The sequence below is a fragment of the Mobula hypostoma genome, chromosome 9 (assembly GCF_963921235.1).
Source record: "Mobula hypostoma chromosome 9, sMobHyp1.1, whole genome shotgun sequence".
NCBI lineage: Eukaryota > Metazoa > Chordata > Chondrichthyes > Myliobatiformes > Myliobatidae > Mobula > Mobula hypostoma.
This window is the reverse complement of record NC_086105.1, coordinates 17,330,431-17,350,629: the sequence shown is the minus strand read 5'-3', so window position 1 is coordinate 17,350,629 and position 20,199 is coordinate 17,330,431. Positions and strand designations below refer to the sequence as shown.

General features: G+C 38.2%; 1 protein-coding gene across 1 annotated transcript in view; it reads right to left on the bottom strand.

The window, feature by feature from the left end:
- nup107 (nucleoporin 107) overlaps positions 1 to 20,199 on the bottom strand; it is a 52,896-nt gene that overhangs the window by 12,295 nt on the left and 20,402 nt on the right. The window contains exons 8-23 of the mRNA XM_063057805.1: positions 18,497 to 18,545; positions 16,400 to 16,471; positions 15,449 to 15,537; positions 14,357 to 14,432; positions 12,589 to 12,702; positions 12,403 to 12,493; positions 12,245 to 12,321; positions 11,742 to 11,801; positions 11,484 to 11,626; positions 11,323 to 11,371; positions 9,132 to 9,201; positions 8,908 to 9,026; positions 7,935 to 7,973; positions 7,526 to 7,676; positions 1,061 to 1,173; positions 545 to 647 (exon numbers count right to left, since the gene is read on the bottom strand). Coding sequence (XP_062913875.1) covers positions 545 to 647; positions 1,061 to 1,173; positions 7,526 to 7,676; positions 7,935 to 7,973; positions 8,908 to 9,026; positions 9,132 to 9,201; positions 11,323 to 11,371; positions 11,484 to 11,626; positions 11,742 to 11,801; positions 12,245 to 12,321; positions 12,403 to 12,493; positions 12,589 to 12,702; positions 14,357 to 14,432; positions 15,449 to 15,537; positions 16,400 to 16,471; positions 18,497 to 18,545 — 1,415 coding nt within the window. The remainder of the gene's footprint in view (positions 1 to 544; positions 648 to 1,060; positions 1,174 to 7,525; positions 7,677 to 7,934; positions 7,974 to 8,907; positions 9,027 to 9,131; positions 9,202 to 11,322; positions 11,372 to 11,483; positions 11,627 to 11,741; positions 11,802 to 12,244; positions 12,322 to 12,402; positions 12,494 to 12,588; positions 12,703 to 14,356; positions 14,433 to 15,448; positions 15,538 to 16,399; positions 16,472 to 18,496; positions 18,546 to 20,199) is intronic.

Genomic DNA, 20,199 nt, shown 5'->3' with positions numbered 1-20,199 from the left:
CATATCAATAATCTGTAACTTGCACATTGATGGTCACAACCATGTCTGGAAATTTGGTTAATTGTAGATTTGCAATGACTGCTATACAAATAAAGCATGAGAGATAGACTTTCAACATGGAAGTAGAAAAAAATGTTTTCCCCAAACTATTACTCAGTTAAGCATGAGGGGATGCCTCTGTCAACATGATGGTGTGCAACTGTAGCACAAAAATAATGCGTTTGATCACACTAATATAAGAAAATAAACATGGTAGCTAAAGTAATATTCTGATTACTTTCTTTCACTAGCATCAAAACACTTTCCTCCTGTGTGGATAGCTGCAGAGTAGGAGGTTGCCAAACATTTTTAGGCAGCCATTTTTGGGAAATGGCACTGCGCAACTTAATTTCAAGGCAAAGACAAAATCACACAACATAAATCAATTATTACTGAGATTTCTCCATTCACTTTTGATTCATATTTGTATTTTTAAATAAAGTTATATTATTTGCAAGTTGGTTAATTGTGTTTTAAAAACCTGCATGTAGAAAGCAGAACATACCCAAGAATTTCCTCATTATTGCATTGCTTTGGATTAGTGCTTCTGCCCTTTGTGCAGGATCGAACATCAACCATTCAATAACATTGATCTTCAAGCGATCTTCCTGTAAAAGTCATTTGTTATTAGCTGACTCAGATGATAACATTTAAAGTGTAGTGACTTTACTGTTCTAAAACCTTCTCTCCTCATATTCAGTTGTAATAGCTTTAATTCAACAGGTTTGAACTGTGTTTGAAAGTATTTTAGAAATCGACATCTGATCAACAATAGTTTAGAATATTCATCTAATTAAAACAGAATCTAATAAAATAGATTAGATTGGGGGACATAATTCCTTTAGTTAATTACTCTGGAAAGTTATGTGAACACAGCACAAAATACTGATTTATTCTTACTTCAGGTATTTTGCTAAAATTAGATTGAATGAATTTGAAAACCATATTATGGAATGATGAAAAGTACCTTTGCTTACTAATTGCCATTTAAGGTCACAAGCAGACAGAAAACAACACTCACTTTTGTGGTGGCAGTGTCCAGAGATGGTGATTGGTCATGGTGAGTAAAGTCCTTGGCATCTTTCTTCCTGATGCTTTCCACCACAGACTTTGTCACAGCTGCTACATGTAAACCTGTGCAACAATTTCGAAAAAACATTACAATTTTGGATTTACAATAGGCTTGGATGCAGAAGGCAGTGAGTAGGGATGGAGGAATGTTATTTGGACTGGAGATCTGTGACCAGAGGTGTTCTGCAGAGATCAGTGCTGAAACTTCTGTTCTTTGTGATGTAAGCGATGAATGAAAATGTAAATAGGCTGATTACTACATCTGTGCATGACACAAAAACTGGTGGAGTTGTGGATAGTGAAGAAGGTTGTCAAAAGATACACCAGAATATACATCTGTTGCAGATATGGAGTTTAATCTAGACAAATGTAAGGCATTGTATATAGGAGCACAATTAGGCCATTTGGCCCATCGAGACTGCTCTGCCATTTCATCATGGCTGATCCAATTTTCCCCTCAGCCCCAGTCTCTGGCCTTCCCCCGTATCCCTTCATGCCCTGACCAATCAAGAATCTATCAACCTCTGCCTTAAATATACATAAAGACTTGGCCTCCACAGCTGCCTGTGTTAAAGAATTCCACAGATTCACCTCTCTCTGGCTAAAGAAATTCCTCCTCGTCTCCATTTTAAAAGAATGTCCCTCGATTCTGAGGCTGTGATCTCTGGTCTTATCATCTCCCTCCATAGGAAACACCCTTTCCACGTCCACTCTAACAAGGCCTTTCATCAATCGACCCATCCTTTCTAAAATAGGGGACCCAAAACTGCTCAGACTACTCCAAGTGAGGCCTCACCAGTGCTTTCTCAACATTTCATCCTTGCTTGTATATTCCAGTCCTCCTGTAATGAATGCTAACATTGCATTTGGCTTCTTTACCATCAGTTCAACCCGAAAATTAACCTTTAGGGAATCTTGCACGAGGACACCCAAGTCCCTCTGCACCTCAGATTTTTGTATTTTCTCTCCATTTAGAAAACAGTCTATGCTTTTATTTCTTCTAGAAAACATAGAAACATAGAAAATAGGTGCAGGAGTAGGCCATTCGGCCCTTCGAGCCTGCACCGCCATTCAGTACGATCATGGCTGATCATCCAACCCAGAACCCCGTACCTGCCTTCTCTCCATACCCCCTGATCCCTTTAGCCACAAAGGCCATATCTAACTCCCTCTTAAATACAGCCAACGAACTGCCCTCAACTGTTTCCTGTGGCAGAGAATTCCACAGATTCACCACTCTCTGTGTGAAGAAGTTTTTCCTCATCTCGGTCCTAAAAGGCTTCCCCTTTATCCTCAAACTGTGACCCCTCGTTCTAGACTTCCCCAACATCGGGAATAATCTTCCTGCATCTAGCCTGTCCAATCCCTTTAGAATTTTATACATTTCAATCAGATCCCCCCTTAATCTTCTAAATTCCAGAGAGTATAAGCCTAGTCGATCCAGTCTTTCATCATATAAAAGTCCTGCCATCCCAGGAATCAATCTGGTGAACCTTCTTCGTACTCCCTCTATGGCAAGAATATCTTTCCTCAGATTAGGGGACCAAAACTGCACACAATACTCCAGGTGTGGTCTCACCAAGGCCTTGTACAACTGCAGTAGTACCTCCCTGCTCCTATACTTGAATCCTCTTGCTATGAATGCCAGCATACCATTCGCCTTTTTCACCGCCTGCTGTACCTGCATGCCCACTTTCAATGACTAGTGTACAATGACACCCAGGTCTCGTTGCACCTCCCCTTTTCCTAATCGGCCACCATTCAGATAATAATCTATTTTCCTGTTCTTGCCACCAAAGTGAATAACCTCACATTTATCCACATTAAATTGCATCTGCCATGAATTTGCCCACTCACCTAACCTATCCAAGTCACCCTGCATCCTCTTAGCATCTTCCTCACAGCTAACACTGCTGCCCAGCTTCGTGTCATCCGCAAACTTGGAGATGCTGCATTTAATTCCCTCGTCTAAGTCATTAATATATATTGTAAACAACTGGGGTCCCAGCACTGAGCCTTGCGGTACCCCACTAGTCACTGCCTGCAATTCTGAAAAGGTCCCGTTTATTCCCACTCTTTGCTTCCTGTCTGCCAACGAAAACTACATGACCATACTCTTCCTGACACACTATTCCATCTGCCACTTCTTTGCTAATTCTCCTATTCTGTCTAAGTCCTGTAGTCTCTTTACTTCCTCAAAACTGCCTGCCCCTCCACCTATATTCATATCGTCAGTATACTTTTCAACAAAGCCATCAATTCTATCACCCAAATATTTGACATATAACATAAAAAAGAATCGGTCCCAATACAGACCCCTGTGGAACATCGCTAATCACTAGCAGCCAACCAGAAAAGGCTTCTTTTATTCTCATTCTTTGCCTCCTGTCAATCAGCCACTGCTTTATCCATGCTAGGGTCTTTCCTGTAATACCATAGGCTCATAGCTTGTTAAGCAGCCTCATGTGTGGTATCTTGTCAAAGACCTTTTGAAAAATCCAAGTACACAACATCAACCAATTATCTTTTGTCTATCCTGCTTGACAATTCCTCAAAGAATTCCAAGAATGGTCAGGCAAAATTTTACCCTGAGAAACCCACACTGACTTTGGCCTATTTTATCATGTGTCTCCAATTACCCTGAGACCTCAGCCTTATAATCAACTCCATCATCTTCCCAACTACTGAGGTCAAACTAACTGGCCTATAGTTTCCTTTCTTCTGCCTTTCTCCCTACTTGAAAAGTGAAGTGGCATTTGCAATTTTTCAGTCTTCCGGAACCATTCCAGAACCTAGTGATTCTTGAAAGATCGCTACTAATGCCTCCACAATCTCTTCAGCCACCTCTTTTAGAACCGAGGTGTATACCATCTGCTTCAGGTGACTTAGCCATCTTCAGACCTTTCAGTTTCCCAAGAACCTTCCCTCTAGTTATGGTATCTTCACACTTCATGCCCCCAACACCTGAATTTCCACCACACTGCTAATACAAAATACTGATTCAGTTCATCTGCCATTTCCTTGTCCCACATTGCTACCTCTCCAGCATCATTTTCCAGCAGTCCAATATCCAACCTCAGTGTGTTTTTTTTTACACTTTATGTATCTGAGGGAACTTTTGGTATCCCCTACAATGCTTACTTTCGTATTCCATCTTTACCATCTTAATTACTTTTTTAGTTGCCTTCTGTTGTTTTTTTTGATTCCCAATCCTCTAACTTCCCACTAATTTTTGCTCTATTATATACTCTCTTTTTGGCTTTTACATTGGCTTCGACTTCCCTTGTCAGTTATAGTTGTGTCATCTTGTATTTAGAAAACTTCTTCCGTTTTGGAATGTATATATCCTGTGTCTTCCAAAAATTCCAGCTATTGATGATCTATCGTCATCACTGCAAGTGTTCTTTTCCAGTCAATTCTGGCCAACTCCTCTCTCATGCCTCTGTTAACTCTCTTGACTCCACTGTAACACTGATGCATCTGACTTTAGCTTCTCCTCTCAAATTTCCAGTTGAATTTGATCATATGATGATCACTTGCCCTCAAGGGTTCTTTTACTTTAAGCTCTCTAATCAATTCTGGTTCACTGCACAACACCCAATCCAGAATAGCTGATTCCCTAGTGGGCTCAATCACGAGCTGCTCTAAAAAGCTATCTTGTAAACATTCTAGAAAATTTCCCCTCTTGGAATCCATCATCTTCCTTCTTTTCCCAATCTACCTGCATATTGAAATCCCCCATGACTATTATAAGATTACTCTTTTGGCATGCATTTTCTACCTCACGTTGTAATTTGTGGACCACATCCTTACTTCTTTTTTGGGCTCTGTAAACAACTCCCATCAGGGTCTTTTTACACTTGCTATTGCTTAGCTCTATCCACAATAGTTCAACACCTTCCAATCCCATGTCACCCTTTTCTAATGATTCAATTTGGTTTTTTACCAACAGAGCAACACCGCCTCCTCTGCCTTCCTGCTTGTTCTTCGATATAATGTGTATTCTTGGACATTAAGCTCCCAGCTATGATCTTCTTTCAGCCATGGTTCAGTGATGTCTGCAACATTATACATCCCAATCTGTAAGTGTGCCAGAAGTTTAGCGACCTTATTCCGTATACTGTGTGTAGTAAGATACAACACCTTCAGTCCTGTATTTACTGTTTTTGATTTTGTCTGCCTTTTACACTGCAACTCATCCTGTCGACTGCAATTTTGCTCTATCATCAGCCTCTCCTCACTATTCATTGCCTCTGCTTGTAAACCAACTACCATAGCTTCAGCTTTATCACTCCAGTTCCCATCCTTCTACCAAATTAGTTTCAACCCTTCCGAACAACTCTAGCCAATCTGCCAGAAAGGATATTGGACCTCCTCTGACTCAGGCGTAACCAGTCCCTTTTGAATATGTCATACTTTCCCCAGAATAGATCCCAATGATCCATAAATCTGAACCTTTGTCCCCTGCACCAGTTCCTCAGCCAAGCATTCACCTGCCAAACCATCCTGTTCTTACCCTCAATGGCACATGGCACAGGCAGCAATCCAGAGATTACCACCCTGGAGGTCCTGTTTCTCAGATTTCAGCTCTACCTATGTCACTGGTGCCAATTAGCTGCTCATCTTGCCCTTGAGATTGCCATGGACCCGATTCGAGACATCCCTGACCCTGGAACCAGGGAGGCAACCTGGCGTCTGGGTGCCACAGAATCTCCTATTAACACAGCAATCCTCTTCACCTTCTGAGCCACATATTCAGTGCCAGAGACCTAGTCACTGTGGCTACCCTGGTAGGTCATCCCCCTCATTAGTATCTAAAGTTGTATACTTATTATTGAGGGGAATTGGCCACAATTGCGCTCTGCACTGGCTATGCTTTTCCTCTCCCTCTCCTGACAGTCTCCTGCAACCTAGGGTGACTACCTCCCTGTAAGCTCCTGTCTATGACCTCCTCATTCAGGTGCAGCTCTAGTTCCTTAATATGTTCTCTCGGGAGCTGCAGCTTTATCTGGGAGATTGGAGGTCTCCCACACTTCCCACATCCCACACAGAGTAAAAGTACCACCCCCTGAAGCCATTCTCACTTAACTACTATGCCCTAACAGACATGGAATGAACAAATAAGAACAGAAAGAGTGTACTTACAAGACACTTTACCTCACCCAAGCCTGACGGCCAAAGCCACCCTAAACACTGGCACACTCAAAAGAATGACCACTCCACTTGCACCAGTGCTATTTTCACTGGCCCTTTCTAATAATCGCTCTTGTTGATTGGTCACTCCTCAACTCAGAGAAACTGCTGTGAAACTCTGCCTTTAAAATCTCAATCGCCGTCCTGATTGAAGCCAGATCTTTTTTTGTAGTCCATGATGTTGGTTGTGCAGGGGGGTCAAATGAATGGTGAAGGAAAAAGTAAATGGCAGGATCCTTACAACCACTGATGTACAATAAAATCCTGGAGTCCAATTTTACATTTGCCTGAAAGTAACAAGTTGATTGGGTGATAAAGGTAGTGTATGCCATGCTAGCCTTTATCAGTCAGAACACTGAGTATAAGAGTAATGAAGTTATATTACAGAGCTATAAGTCTTTGGTTATACCACATTTGGAGAATTGTGAGCGCTTCTGGCTACTGCTTTACAGAAAGGATGTAATGGCTTCCCAGAGTGTGCTGAAGAAATTCACCAAGATGCTGCAGTGATTGGAGAGTATTAACTACAAACAATGGTTGGATAAACCTCGATTGTTATCTCTGGAGCATCAAACTCTGAGGGGAGACCTGTCAGAGGTTTATAAAATTATGAGAGACATGGATAGGGTAGATGTCAGAGACCTTTTCCCAGGGTAGACATGTCAAATACTAGAGGGCATAGAGGACAAAAGTGAGAGATGGCAAGATTTTTTTTATATACAAGTATGTTTTACATCTAAAATACATACTGTTGTCTTCAGGGACAGGGCAACATCCTTCTGATTCAATGAAAGTTCTCACACACAGGTTTCTTCAGAGCTTTTATCAAAGTCATTTGAGAAATTTGAGCAACCAGATTGAAAACATAGCTATTTAAATGAGATTGCTGACAACGGTGACAGTTTGTTCACTTTCATGAACTTCAGTTCTGAATGTTATTTGCTTACTTTTATTACACAATTTGTTTTTTTTGTTCTGCACATTGGGTGTTTGATGGTCTTATTGTATTAATGGGTTCTAATGAGTTTCTTTGTTTTGTGGCTGCCTTTAAGAGATAAATCTCAAGGTTGTATATAGTGTACATATTTTGATAATAAATATACTTTGAGCTTCAAGTTATCAGTTTAATAGAAGACTGATCAGAGCAACTTTTATTGTGGATCAATCAAAAACTTAATATTGCAAATAAAAGACTTAATTGAAATGAAAAACTTCTCCTTACCAGCCTCTCTTGCAAGATCTAGACAACGTTTCCTTTGTTCAGTCTCTGTGACAGTCTCCAAGAATGTTGAATATTGAGCAATACCCATCTGATGTGGCAAGTGTCTTACATAAAATGCTATCAAATCTGTGTGCTTCATTTTGATTAGAAACTGCAGAAGATTATTCAGAAGTGAGTTTTCAAGATAAACAATTTTGCTATTATCTAGTAGACAGTTTTTGTGTTTGACTTACAAAACAAGTGATGGTACTTATCACTTATTTAGTTTTAGTTTAAAATTAAACACCATAAAATTACAATGAGGTTCAAGCTCAAATTTGTTACATTATATATAATAAACACATGAATAGTCATATATTTATGTACAGCATAATCAAAGGGGTAATTGGAAAGAAATTAATTATCTCACCTCGATATAACTTTTTATAATGTCCATACAAATCTCCTCCTGAAAATAATAAGATAATTTATCTAAAAGCATCTGTATAAGATTTTAACTTTATCAGCTAAGTTAATTTAATCAGTTGTATAAAAATTTGGACAGATATCAAAGGAAAGAAATAAATGAAGGAAAAGAGATCTCTTCCAACACTGGGCCATATATATTACGGGATAAAATAAACCTTTGCATTTCTAAACTAACTCCAGAGACAGCCTCAAGAGGACCATGACCTTGTCATGGTTTGGAGCCTTATGTGTCTCAATGACCCAGAGAGCTATGTTAGCTGCAGTCAGAACTTTGTGCTTCAGCTCTTGCTAGATTCACCTATGCCAAACAGGTCAAAGAATAGAGGCCAGACTAAGAGTGGTCTACTAGTCCTCCAGCTTTGGGGGTTCAGCTCTGGGCTAACAACCCTGACTGGTAACACAAAATTGTTATGGAAACAGCAATGAAGAATCCTTCTACATCTGAGTGTGATGGTATTCCTGAGTCTCCACCTGGAACTTGCACGTCTGATAGTGGTGAAAACTGAGCTACTGATATGATGAAGGAAGCCCTAAACACGGCCAGAGATGGAGGACCTTCACTGCTGCCCCAAAAGCCAGTGGCGTAATGGGCAGTAAGTATGTCAGTCCAGAGGGAGAAATGACAAAGACTGATGCATGATTCTATGGTTGCTTTTAGTTCTTTCCAATCTCAAGTAACAGATATGAATATTTCAAGAAGCTGATAACTCATAAAAAGTACATTTATCTTGTTCGCAAAGGAAAACAATATTCACTTAGTTTAATAATTAACCATCAAGTGAAAACTATCATATATTAATTCCAATTTCATCTGGTTTGCAATTTACAGTTAGAAAATTTCAATTTGTGAATGTCAGTGTTGCACTGGGGAAAGAAAATTTTCCCCCACACAGAATTATGAAGATCCAATTTACCTTTGTTGGCATGCCCAAATTCCAGAAGAACAGCACTAGATGTGTCATGAATCGAAGGAGGTGAGGAGGAAGAACTAATCTACACTTTGTAAGCCAATCCTGAAATTCATCCAACAGACCTACCAGTATCAAACAAAAGGTGATTTTTAACAAGTGTTTAGGAGACATGTCAAAATTTATCTGCAGATACTTTATTTCTACTGAATTTACATCTAAAAACTCACCATCGATATCTCCCAAGATGATGTATTTCTGAATGATGTGATAATGAGCTTTATTCTCCTCCAATACTTGCTACAAATAAAGAAATTAGTTCGAAATGTGACCAAAGCATTTCATACCAATACTTAATACACATTAAAGACAATGTAACTCTTAAACAAAAGAAATAATGTATGCATACCTTGAGATCAGGCACTTACATTTTGTACTTTAGAACCCTTTAAACTATTTAGAGAACTGAAGAATCAAAAGATCAATTTTTATTTTAAATGTGTTCTTCCGAATCTTGGAAATTTATTTGCAATGTACCAATATAGGCTACAAATGGCCAAGTGGTTCACTGTTCTGTATCTAGGATTACAGACTGCAATATTAGCAACTACTTCAATTTCACCTAAGGTTTTAAGCTTTTTAATCGAAGAGCAAGCATTCTGAAATGTGTATACTGACTTGTTTCCTTTTTTGATTTAACAAGAATATACCAGCTTTGGCAGTACCTATTGGGACTGCACTGTATTCTGAGCCACCAAGGTTCCATTCATTATGCTCCATGCTTAACCTATTGCAAATATCTTTATTTTTACTTTTAAAATTTACTCCAATTCTTTTAAGTGTTTCCTCTTCACTGACCTCCATTCCTCTGGTTGAGGTGGCATTAATAAACTACACCCAAACAAAACTACATCTTTGTCAGACATATATTCCCAGGGGCCTTGGAGTTGGTGCCTGACTGAATGAAGGTTACAAAACTGGACTGAAAAAACATTTTAATGACTCTCAGGATTTGACAAATTCCTGGTTTACAGGCCTGTATTGACTTCTTCAAGTCTCCCTAAAAGAAATTCATGCCCAAATAAACTATTTTCTTCAATTTCTGTGAAGTTTTACCTATATTCCATTACGAGGACACATGGATGACCAATTTTCCATTTCCTGTAGTTACTATATTCCTATTATAATACAACTACAACAGCACCAATTTCAAATTCATTACTCGATGCACAAGTTAATACAGTCCCAACAGATCAAATCAAACTTGCTTCATAAACTCAAACTTCATGCTTCTCTTTTAAACATGTTCCATCCTATTTTTGGAACGTCTAGTTGCATATGTTCTCTGGATTACACAATTTGCAATTCAGATATTTTGATAATCCCCAAGTGGCACAATCCCTGGAAAATTGGAACAACATTGGGCTATTCAGCCCCTTGAGCTTGTTCTAGCATTTAAATAAACCATGCCTTATCTGTATCCCAAATTAATATCATACAAACATCATTATGTGCAATGACAAACTGTATGATGTAATGGTCACTGTCTTTACACAACCATGATTGTTCTTCGCAATTTTTTCTATAGAACTGGTTTGCCATTGCTTTCTTCTGAGCGGTGTCTTTACAAGACTGGTGACCTTAGCCATTATCAATAGTCTTTAGAGATTGTCTGCTTGGTATCAGTTGTCACATAGCCAGAACTTGTGATATGCACCACCTGCTCCCATGGCTTCACGTGACCCTGATCGAGTGGGTGGGTGGGGGGCTAAGTGGTTGCTACACCTTGCCCAAGGATGACCTGAAGGCTAGTGGAGGGAAGGAGAGCCTTAGACCTCCTTTGGTACAGATGTATCTCCACCCTTCCACCCATGACACAAGATAACTTTGGTTAACAAAACTCTACGTCAGTATTAAAATTAACAACTGATCTATCATCACTGATTTTTCCAAGAAGAGTCCAAAACTTCCATTTCCCTTTGTGCAAAGAAATGTTCCAAACTTAATTTCTGAAAGACATGCCTCCAATATTTTGGATGGTACTTCACAGACCTAACTTCTAAATCAGAAGTAGTTACTATATATTCCATTTGTTCCCCTTAATATCTTGAAAATTCTAGGTAATACAACCGCAATTTTTTTAACCCTCTCAATTTAACAAATATCAAGGAACCATTCCTTCTGCTCGGAGTCTGACCCCATCAGATCTTTTGATAGCTATGTTGCAACTAAATTCATTCCTTTCCAAGGCCAATGTTATCAATGTTATTTTTGCTCTAATCATTTGGTGTTTTGGGACCTTGTTTTAAATTAAAGACATCATGGAAACAATTTCTTATTCAACTGCCCAAAAATTAACAAATTAGAAAAATATATAGTATAATTTAGGAAAAGTACATGCTATTTTCTGTTTTCTCTTACCCTTTTGTCTATTGCTTGCAGTTCTTCAAATATTGCCTCTGGTGTCCAACTGAAAACGCACAAGAACTGGTATGTACTGACTTGTTCAAGAAAACTGCATGAATGTTGAAATAGTTATTCTACTTTTTAAGTTTAGTAATAGCTTTGAAGTTCATACTTACTTTGCTTCCATGTACTCTTTAGGTAATTCTTCCAATTCACTCATAGTACTCAGTGAACGGATTTCCTGTTCCACAAGGCTGTCTACCATAACTCTGAAGTATGCCCAAACACAGTCTTCCCAAGTATCACAAACTGAAAGGAGCTGCAATATATGACAACATTTAATGTAATACTGTAGGAGCAAAAGCATTTCAGCATTTGTGTTTTTTTAGTATGAATTTTGTAAAATACCTGATAGTCAGTCTTGAATTTCTTACCTGTTTGAGGTTTCCACTTAGAGCAGCATAGATTGCTCGTTCATAACGGTTAAAGTGTTCCTAGAAATCCAAATAGTTCATGGTTATTGGACATTACAAACACTTGCAAAGTTCTGAAGGCTGGTTAGACTGTAGATGATGGAGTCTGAGACATTTAACAAAACTCTGGAATAACACTGCTGGTCAAGCAGTACCTGTGATGGTACAATGCTCATTTTGGTTCTTCTAGTTGAGACTCTGCATCAGTTCTGGCTTCTTTAAATGTTCTTTTCTTTAAACAAAGACTCACTTAATGCAATGGCTTCAATATATAGAAACCCGTATAAAAATCTATTTTCTAAAATGGCTCATGGAGAATATTTCCTCATAATTCCATCATTCTAAATTATAAATAAAGCCCATTATACTTTAATTTCTTAAATATTTCTAGAATACCTTGGAATCAAGATTATCCACATATTCATTAAGTTGACAATGTTTTAAATTATGCTTATGTAGCTTACATCTTCTGCCATCCTCCAACAACAAGCCTTCCAAACACTTCTGTATGGGTTTCCTTCTACAGTTTCAAGCTTTGCTCCTGAAATCAGAGCAAACAGTAATTCAAACAAGGCCATGAGATCAGCTAACAGGAATGTAACAATTATAGAATAATCCTCACCACCATTAAGGTTTGGATCATGGTACAGTTTCCAGCCTTCCAGTGTTGCTGCTCTCCAAGCCTGACCACAACGTTCACAGAGTCGCTGAGCCTGATGGTGTTAAATTATAAATTGTGTTTTTTTCTGATAACCAATTTAAGACTGTTTATATTATTAATGCCTAAATAAAATAAAAGCACTTCTACCTTATCAGTCATACCAGCTCGTATAAGAGCAAAAAGGTATTTCATGAATCTGGCATCATCCTCCCGATCCAAATCAGCAAGAGGCATTTTCTGTCTTATAGGAGCATCTGGATCCTTGGAAAAAATTAAAACATTTGATCAGAATTTTGTTTTTGCGTTGTCATCAAGTTCCAAACCTGGTCAGCTTAATTTAAAAAAACAAAATATTATTGGTGCTAGAAATATAAACTAATTTGAAATTTCCAAGCACAGGAGATTCTGCGGATGCTGGAAATCTTGAGCAACACAAAGTTGTGGAGGAACGCAGCCAGTCAAGAAGCATCTATGGAGGGGAATAAACAGTCAAAGTTTTGGGCCAACACCTTTCATCAGTGCTGGAAAGGAAGGGTGAAGAAGTCAGAATAGAAAGGTGTGGGGGGGGGAAGAGGGTGGGGAATGAGTACAAGCTGGCATGTGATAGCTGAAACTGATGTGTGGGGTGTGGGGGAAGAGGGGATGAAGTAAGAAGCTGCGAGGGGATAGGTGGAAGAGGTAAAGGGTTGAAGAAGAAGGAATCTGATAGGAGAGTACAATGGACCATGGAAGAAAGAGGAGTAAAGGCACTAGATGGAGGTGATGAGTGGATGAGAAGTAGAGGCGAGAGGGGAACAAGAATGGGGGAAAAGGGAAAAGAGAGAAGGGGATATAGCAGAAATGTCAGCAAGTTAGAACAATCAACATTCATGCCCAGGTTGGAGGATACCCAGATGGAATATGATTTGTTGCTTCTCCACCCCGAGCGTAGCCTTCAGAAATACACAGCAGGTCAGCCAGAGTGTGAAAAGAGAAACAGTCGATGCTCCACAATGGTGAGCTAAAATGTTCTGTTGAGAAGCCATCAAACCTGGAAATTTAATTTATTTTTTTATCCTTCTGCATACATTGGCTGACCTGCTGAATGTAAAAAGCAATTTTTGCTTTATTTTAGTTGAAAAAGAGATGGTATACTTTAACATATTGCTCAATTCACTGACCCAATGAAAACCTTAAGTTACTGGAAAGTCTTGATCAGCTCAGCAAATAAATTTCTGTTTAACTGAATATGGAAAAAAATAAGGATGGGGGAAAAGGCACTAAACAGGCCAAGTCTTGTAGGCGGAAGCTTGTACTACCTGTTCCAAACAGAGAAAGCCTACCTTGCCTGTCTGGGTCTGTGTTTTGAGTGGCAGCTGGAGCTCCAACCTGTCGGTTTGGAACTCCAGTATCTTAAGTCACAGAGCTGGCAAAAAGCCCTACAGACAAACCTGCAAAAGCTGAGTTTTTAAACATCTCTATCATTGTGCTATTTAATATTTATTACAAATAAATTGTAGTCATTATTAGAGAAATGAAATTGTCTAAAATATACACAAAATCATTAAAAATGTTAAGCTGAAAATAATTTAAATGGAAGTTAGCTTCATTATCCATAGGCCTAGGATAATGGATTCAGTATTCAGTACAGTTAGCATGGACTAGAAGGGCCAAGATGGCCTGTTTCCGTGCTGTAATTGTTATATGTTATGTTACAGTTAATTGTTACAATATGTTACAATATGTTAATTGTTACAGTTGTGCTCTTGCAACTGGAAACGCTGGTAAAATTCACAAGGTCTAGTTTCAGTATTTCATAAAGTTCAGAACTTCTGCATGCATTCATGCATGGTAGTCTGCAGCACTTCTACTTAAAACAGGAAAATACTCAGATCCCTATGAATCAAATGAGGAAAACCACCTAACAAAATATTACCAGCTCAGTCACAAGTGGCCTTGAAAATCCAGAGCTCCCAGATCTTTGTTGCTTCAACACATGCAGTGTATTTTCCCTACAAGATGAAAATAATGTTCACAAAATAGAATTAACATATAATGTTTCTTAGCAGATTACTCGACATTTATTAACTTTGTCTATTTATATCTTCATTACTTCCTATTTCCAACATATTATTTCCCAGCAAGTAACATGGGTTAATGAGCTCCAAGATGATTGGCATCACCTGCCACCAACAACCCTCCCCAGCATTAGTCTTCAGTTGAATGCTTGATCTACTATTTTATTAGCTCAAGCAATAGGTGCTTGACTTTATCTTGAACAATGAATGGTGTGTCCTGAAAACAAAATACATCAGAAATTGTGCAAAACTGAAGCTAATACAATGCTGGCACATCAGTTGCTATTTGTATCTTTTAGGATAGCCTTTCCACGTCTTGTGGTGTATTGGGCGACAACTTTGCCATTTCTTTAGCATGTTTGTGTGTTTTTTTTTTACAATGCCGAGTTGCTCGCCCGATGCTGAACCCAGCACGGATAGAAAGTGTGCAAGGTGCCAGCTGATTGAAACCTGGGACAACTCGACTCTAAGTCTGGTGTGGATACCATCACACCACCGGCCGGCTTATGGAAGAGGTTAACGTACTATAAGTATTCCACTCCATACTATTCGTTTTGGCTTGTATTGCAGAGGTTTGCGGATTTCGGAACGAAAGGCACAGGAAATGACGGTAGCATCTTAAACAAAAAAGTAAGGTTACAAACAAGCACCCACGTGAAGGATCTGTGCAAATGCCAGTTAATTTAAGTTCCTGAGCACATTCCTAAACTGGTGCAAAAGCACTGGTATTGACCTTTCCCTTTAAATGACCCATTTCTATCCCATGACTCTCCCCACAGGTGAATGACATAAAATAAAACTTCTTTAAAAATATTAAAATCAAAAGTCATAGTATTAATGAAAGTAAATGGCTACAAAAATTCAACTAATGATCAGAGATGGTACAAAGATCTTGACTAATCCGTCAACTTGATTCACCCACACACCTCAGAGGAAACAGTGGTGCTTACCAATATACAGATTTTGCATAAAATTCAATGTTCTCTGCAAAATTTCCAGCCTCATCTCGAGCAATACTTTCCAACCAGTCTACAACGATCTATGAAATTAAAAATACGTTATTATTCTTAAAAGAGATCAATTGTATCCTTAAATTCCTTATATTTATACAAAACATCTAGTAAGGAAATGAAGCCAACTACGAGCTAAGAGTTCAAATTTTAAAAAAAGTATAATTATTAACCATAATCATTGAAAACTGAGATAATTGTAATATGCAAGATGATACTGAATGCACGCTGAACATTTACTTCCTTATATATTCTTCCTTTCCATGCAATACGACAGCTATATAAACACAATACAATAGCTATACAACACAAACACTAAAAGTTAGATCCCTACACTTCACAATCACCTACAGAAACCGCAAATGCATTGGCAACTGATTATAACATGCCACTGTGTAATGAATTGTGATAAGCTTGGAGCAACATAATCACAGGCCATGTGCTGATACCATTAGCAATGTAACTCACTCTAGAGAAGGGAAAACAATGGAACAGCCTTACTTGTTTATTTAAACTAAAAATATTCAAGATAATTAAAATTAAATTATGCTAAGTTTGGACTTGGATTTTACTGTACTTATTCTAATAATTGACAAGTGCTAAACAATTTAATGGTGTATCAAATGTATGCATGGTTCATTAAAATAAGGAGAAATTTTGATGTTCAGCATATACAGTTAAAGGGAATAAGATTTTAAGCAGGCAACTCTTAATTAATAGCTTAAATACTCGCTACAAGTCAATGAAAACAACTGATGAACTCTGTTCTTGTTAAAACAGCTTTATATTTTTCCCATTAAGTTGTAACAATCTGCAAAATTATCAGCTAAGCATTACAAATTTGCATGTACCATACATTTTTTTTCAAGTTTTTCTGTAATAGTAGAGTACCTGGCTCTGTCGGATCAGTGAATCTCGCTGGAAAAGCATTTCTACAATGGTCCTCTCAGTTATATTTGGTGCCTGGAAAAAGATGGTTCATATGTAACGTATTTTTTAATAATTAAAAATTCTTAATATGTGCTGTCCATCTATGAGGTGAAGGGAGGAAGGCAGGTGTAGGGAGATGTCAAGTAATGTAGTGATAAGCTTTGATTTTGTAGAACATAGTACACTGTAGCACAAGAACAGGCTTCACTCCATGATGCTAAATGTAACTAAACCTAGTCAGCTGCATATAATTCACATCCTTCATGTTCATGTCCCTGTCCAAATGGTTCTTTAACCCCACTACCATATCTGCTTCCATCACCATCCCTGCCATCACGTTCAAGGTGCATACCACTCTGTGTAAACAAACTTACCCTACACATCTTTAAACTTTCACCCTCTCACTTTGAAGCAATGCCCTCTAATATTTGACATTTCTTCTCAGGAAAAATGACCCTACCACCTACCCTATCAGCGCCTCTCATAATTTTTATGAACTCAGCTTTCGGACTTTGACACTTCAGAGAAAACAGCCCCAGTTTATTCAACTTCTCCTTATAGCTAATATTCTCTAATCCAGGCATAATCCTAGTGAACACAAACAAAATGCTGGCGGAATTCAGCAGGTCAGGCACCATCTATGGAAAAGAGTAAACGGTTGATATTTCAGGCCAAGACCCTTCATCAGGAAGGGTCAAAACGTCGACTAATTACTCTTTTCCATAGATGCTGTCTGGCCTGCAGAGTTCCTCCAACATTTTGTGTGTGTTGCCTGGATTTCCAGTATTTGCAGATTTTCTTGTGTTGATAATCTTAGTGAACCTTTTCTGTATCCTCACCAAAGCTTCCACATCTTTCCTGTTATGCAGTACCCAAGAACTGCACACAAAACTCCAAATGCAGCATAACTGAAGACTTATGCAGCTGTAATGACATTTGACTTTCTCACTCGATGCCCCAACCAATGAAGGCAGTTTGCAACATGTCTTCTTTACCACCCTGCCTACTTGCATTGCTGATTTAAGGTAATTATTGACTTGAACCCTGAGATCAATGCTGTTAAGGATCCTGCTTGTCTCTATGGGAAGGAGACAGAGAACAGTTATTTTAAGGAGAATAAATCCAACTCTAAGATGAAATTTATTTATATATAACTGTCTTGTTGGCTTGTGCCTTATTCTGATTGTCAAAAGTCACTTCTGTTGTGATTGGTTAGTTTAGAAGATGCAGTTGCTTTTCACATCAGATAACTGCCAAGTGTCCAGGGTTAAATATCCTGGGTATATAAAATAGCATGTGGGAGGGGCTTGCTCTCTTCTTCCTTGTTTAAGGTAAGACTATTGGGAAGGTATGCTCTGCGCGCACTTTTAACTAAGTAGGTTTGTTGAATATTCAGCTTTGAAGTGTCTGTAACTTGGGGAACATGAATGTTTGGTCAAAGTTTTACTGTTTGTAAATAAATGATTGATATACCAATTTGAAGTCAGTACATTTCCTGTCTCACTTGCCAGACCCGCGGACCTGATTCAACATTACAATAACATACTCATCGTCACAGGTGAATAACATAGGAAAACAAAATTGAGATATCTCATTTATGCCCTTAGTTTGGACCAGATGGGCAAGTAGACCCTATTGCCTTAAAAAAAAATAGAAAATCACTAAAAGATGTTTCCAAAGATTCCTTGTCAATCACTTAGGAGGACCAAGTACAGTATTGCAAGTCATCAGTGCTTGGAGGTCAGCCTGTGTTTATAAACAAAGTCTAACACAGTAAGGGGCAAATATGAGTATTTGAAACTCTCTTCCTCAAAGAATGGTGGAACCAGAAACTATGAATATCTTTAAGGCAATAGTTGATAAAATGTTTGACAAAGCTTAAATATAAGGTTTGTGGGTTGACAAAACACAAAGTTGAAATACAATTAAGTCAGCCAAAACCTTATTAAATGACAGAGCAGATCTGAAGGGTCAAATAGCTTAATCCTATATCTAATTTGTAACTTTGATAGTTTTTAACTTCAAAATTTCTAGATTAGTAAACAGTAAAGTACTTACAGATACATCAAACATCAACCCCTCTTCCCCAACAGATTCAACTCTATCCCTACATCAAAACAAAGAAAGTAAACACAGATTGAATAAAATAAAGCTATTTTATGATTTCTTATACTGTCATTAAATACAGACCAAAAATATTCCTAGGCAATATTGATTCACTTAACAAGGCCACAACTATTAATACTAAAAGTAGGTGCTTGTGTCTGCTTATTCTCATTTTGTTTTCAATAGGATTTTCATCTCTTTTGTACACTCACTCCTTACAAGGAGAACAGAAAAATTAAATATAGATAAAACTCAATTTAGCTGTTAACATGGGACACGGGATTTGCTGGTAGCAGCAAATAGCAACAATTAGGTAGTGTTTTATATTCATTGTAGTGAATGATTTGAATATATTTAAAGTATTTGTTAGATTGATGCAGATTGAAATATCCTGAACCTACATAAACGTAAATTATTTCCAAATGCAATAAAATACATTTCTAGAGTCAGTGAAAATTGAGAAGATTTGGTTGGAAAGATGTTTAGCTCTTTTCCTAACGACAGTAATGAAATGGACAGTATTAATGCTGCACACTTAATTTAGCAATATACCCCAAGGAGATTCATAAGGTAACAAAATTGTATAATAACATTTTCCAGTAATTGTAATTGCAAGTTGAGAAAGCCTTATTTATATTTAAGCATGTTCAAATATCAAATAAACTTCATAATATACATCTATGAATTTCAGCACTATTGCATAATTTGAAAAATGCTATTTTAGTCATTTAAAAGGTCTGATGTATACAATTTTATTATTCAGTGTTCTTGCTACATCTTCCTTCTGGTAAGATGGCTGCAAACTTCGACACAGCAGCTTCTGCTGGGTCAACCAAAGGTGTTATTGTCTTTTTCAAGCTTTTTTTTATGATTGCAGGACACTGTTGGACATTAAGAACGTAAAATACTGCAGGTCTACCCCCTCAGCAAGTTGCTTGTCAGCAGAGAAACTAAAGAAGCTGGACTTGGTGTGGACCATGATGCTGCCAACGACAAAGGAGATGTGCAGCCTAACAGTAAGTGATTGTCTTTATCGCTTTTCTTGTGATTGTAAGACCCTGCTGAACATTGGTGGTGTGGAATGTTGCAAGTCCAATTCATTTGTTTATTGGCGAATGGTGGGGTGGACGGCGGTGGAGCTGCGTGACCTCGGTATTAGCGAGGACTATGCCTTAATCCGCAGTGTCACTCGTTTGCAGCCACCCTGTGGGAGGCATCGGAGTTCAGCGCTCCACTGGTGTGTTGGAGGCAGTGAGGTGCAGTGTCCAATGTTCGCTCAGCAGAAGACAAACTGTATTGTGCTCGACTGAAGATTCCTGTAACATTCCGGGATGCAGTAACTCGGACTATATATATTTTTTGTGTGACTGTATTTTACTGCTGTCTTATATGTTCTATATGTGCCTTATGCTGTGTTCACTGTGTTTTGCATCTTGGCCCCCAGAGCAATGCTGTTTCATTTGACTGCATTTGTGGGTATTCATGTAGGGTTGAATGACAATTTAACTTGAACTTGAATAGGAATTCATTGTTAGAAAGACAGAGAATGAATCATTGGCAATAGTCACATGGACATTCAAGTATGAGTTAAAAAAAACTGTAGTCTATTTAAATATTGCAATAAATTAATATATTTCTGATACTTTAAATGGAAT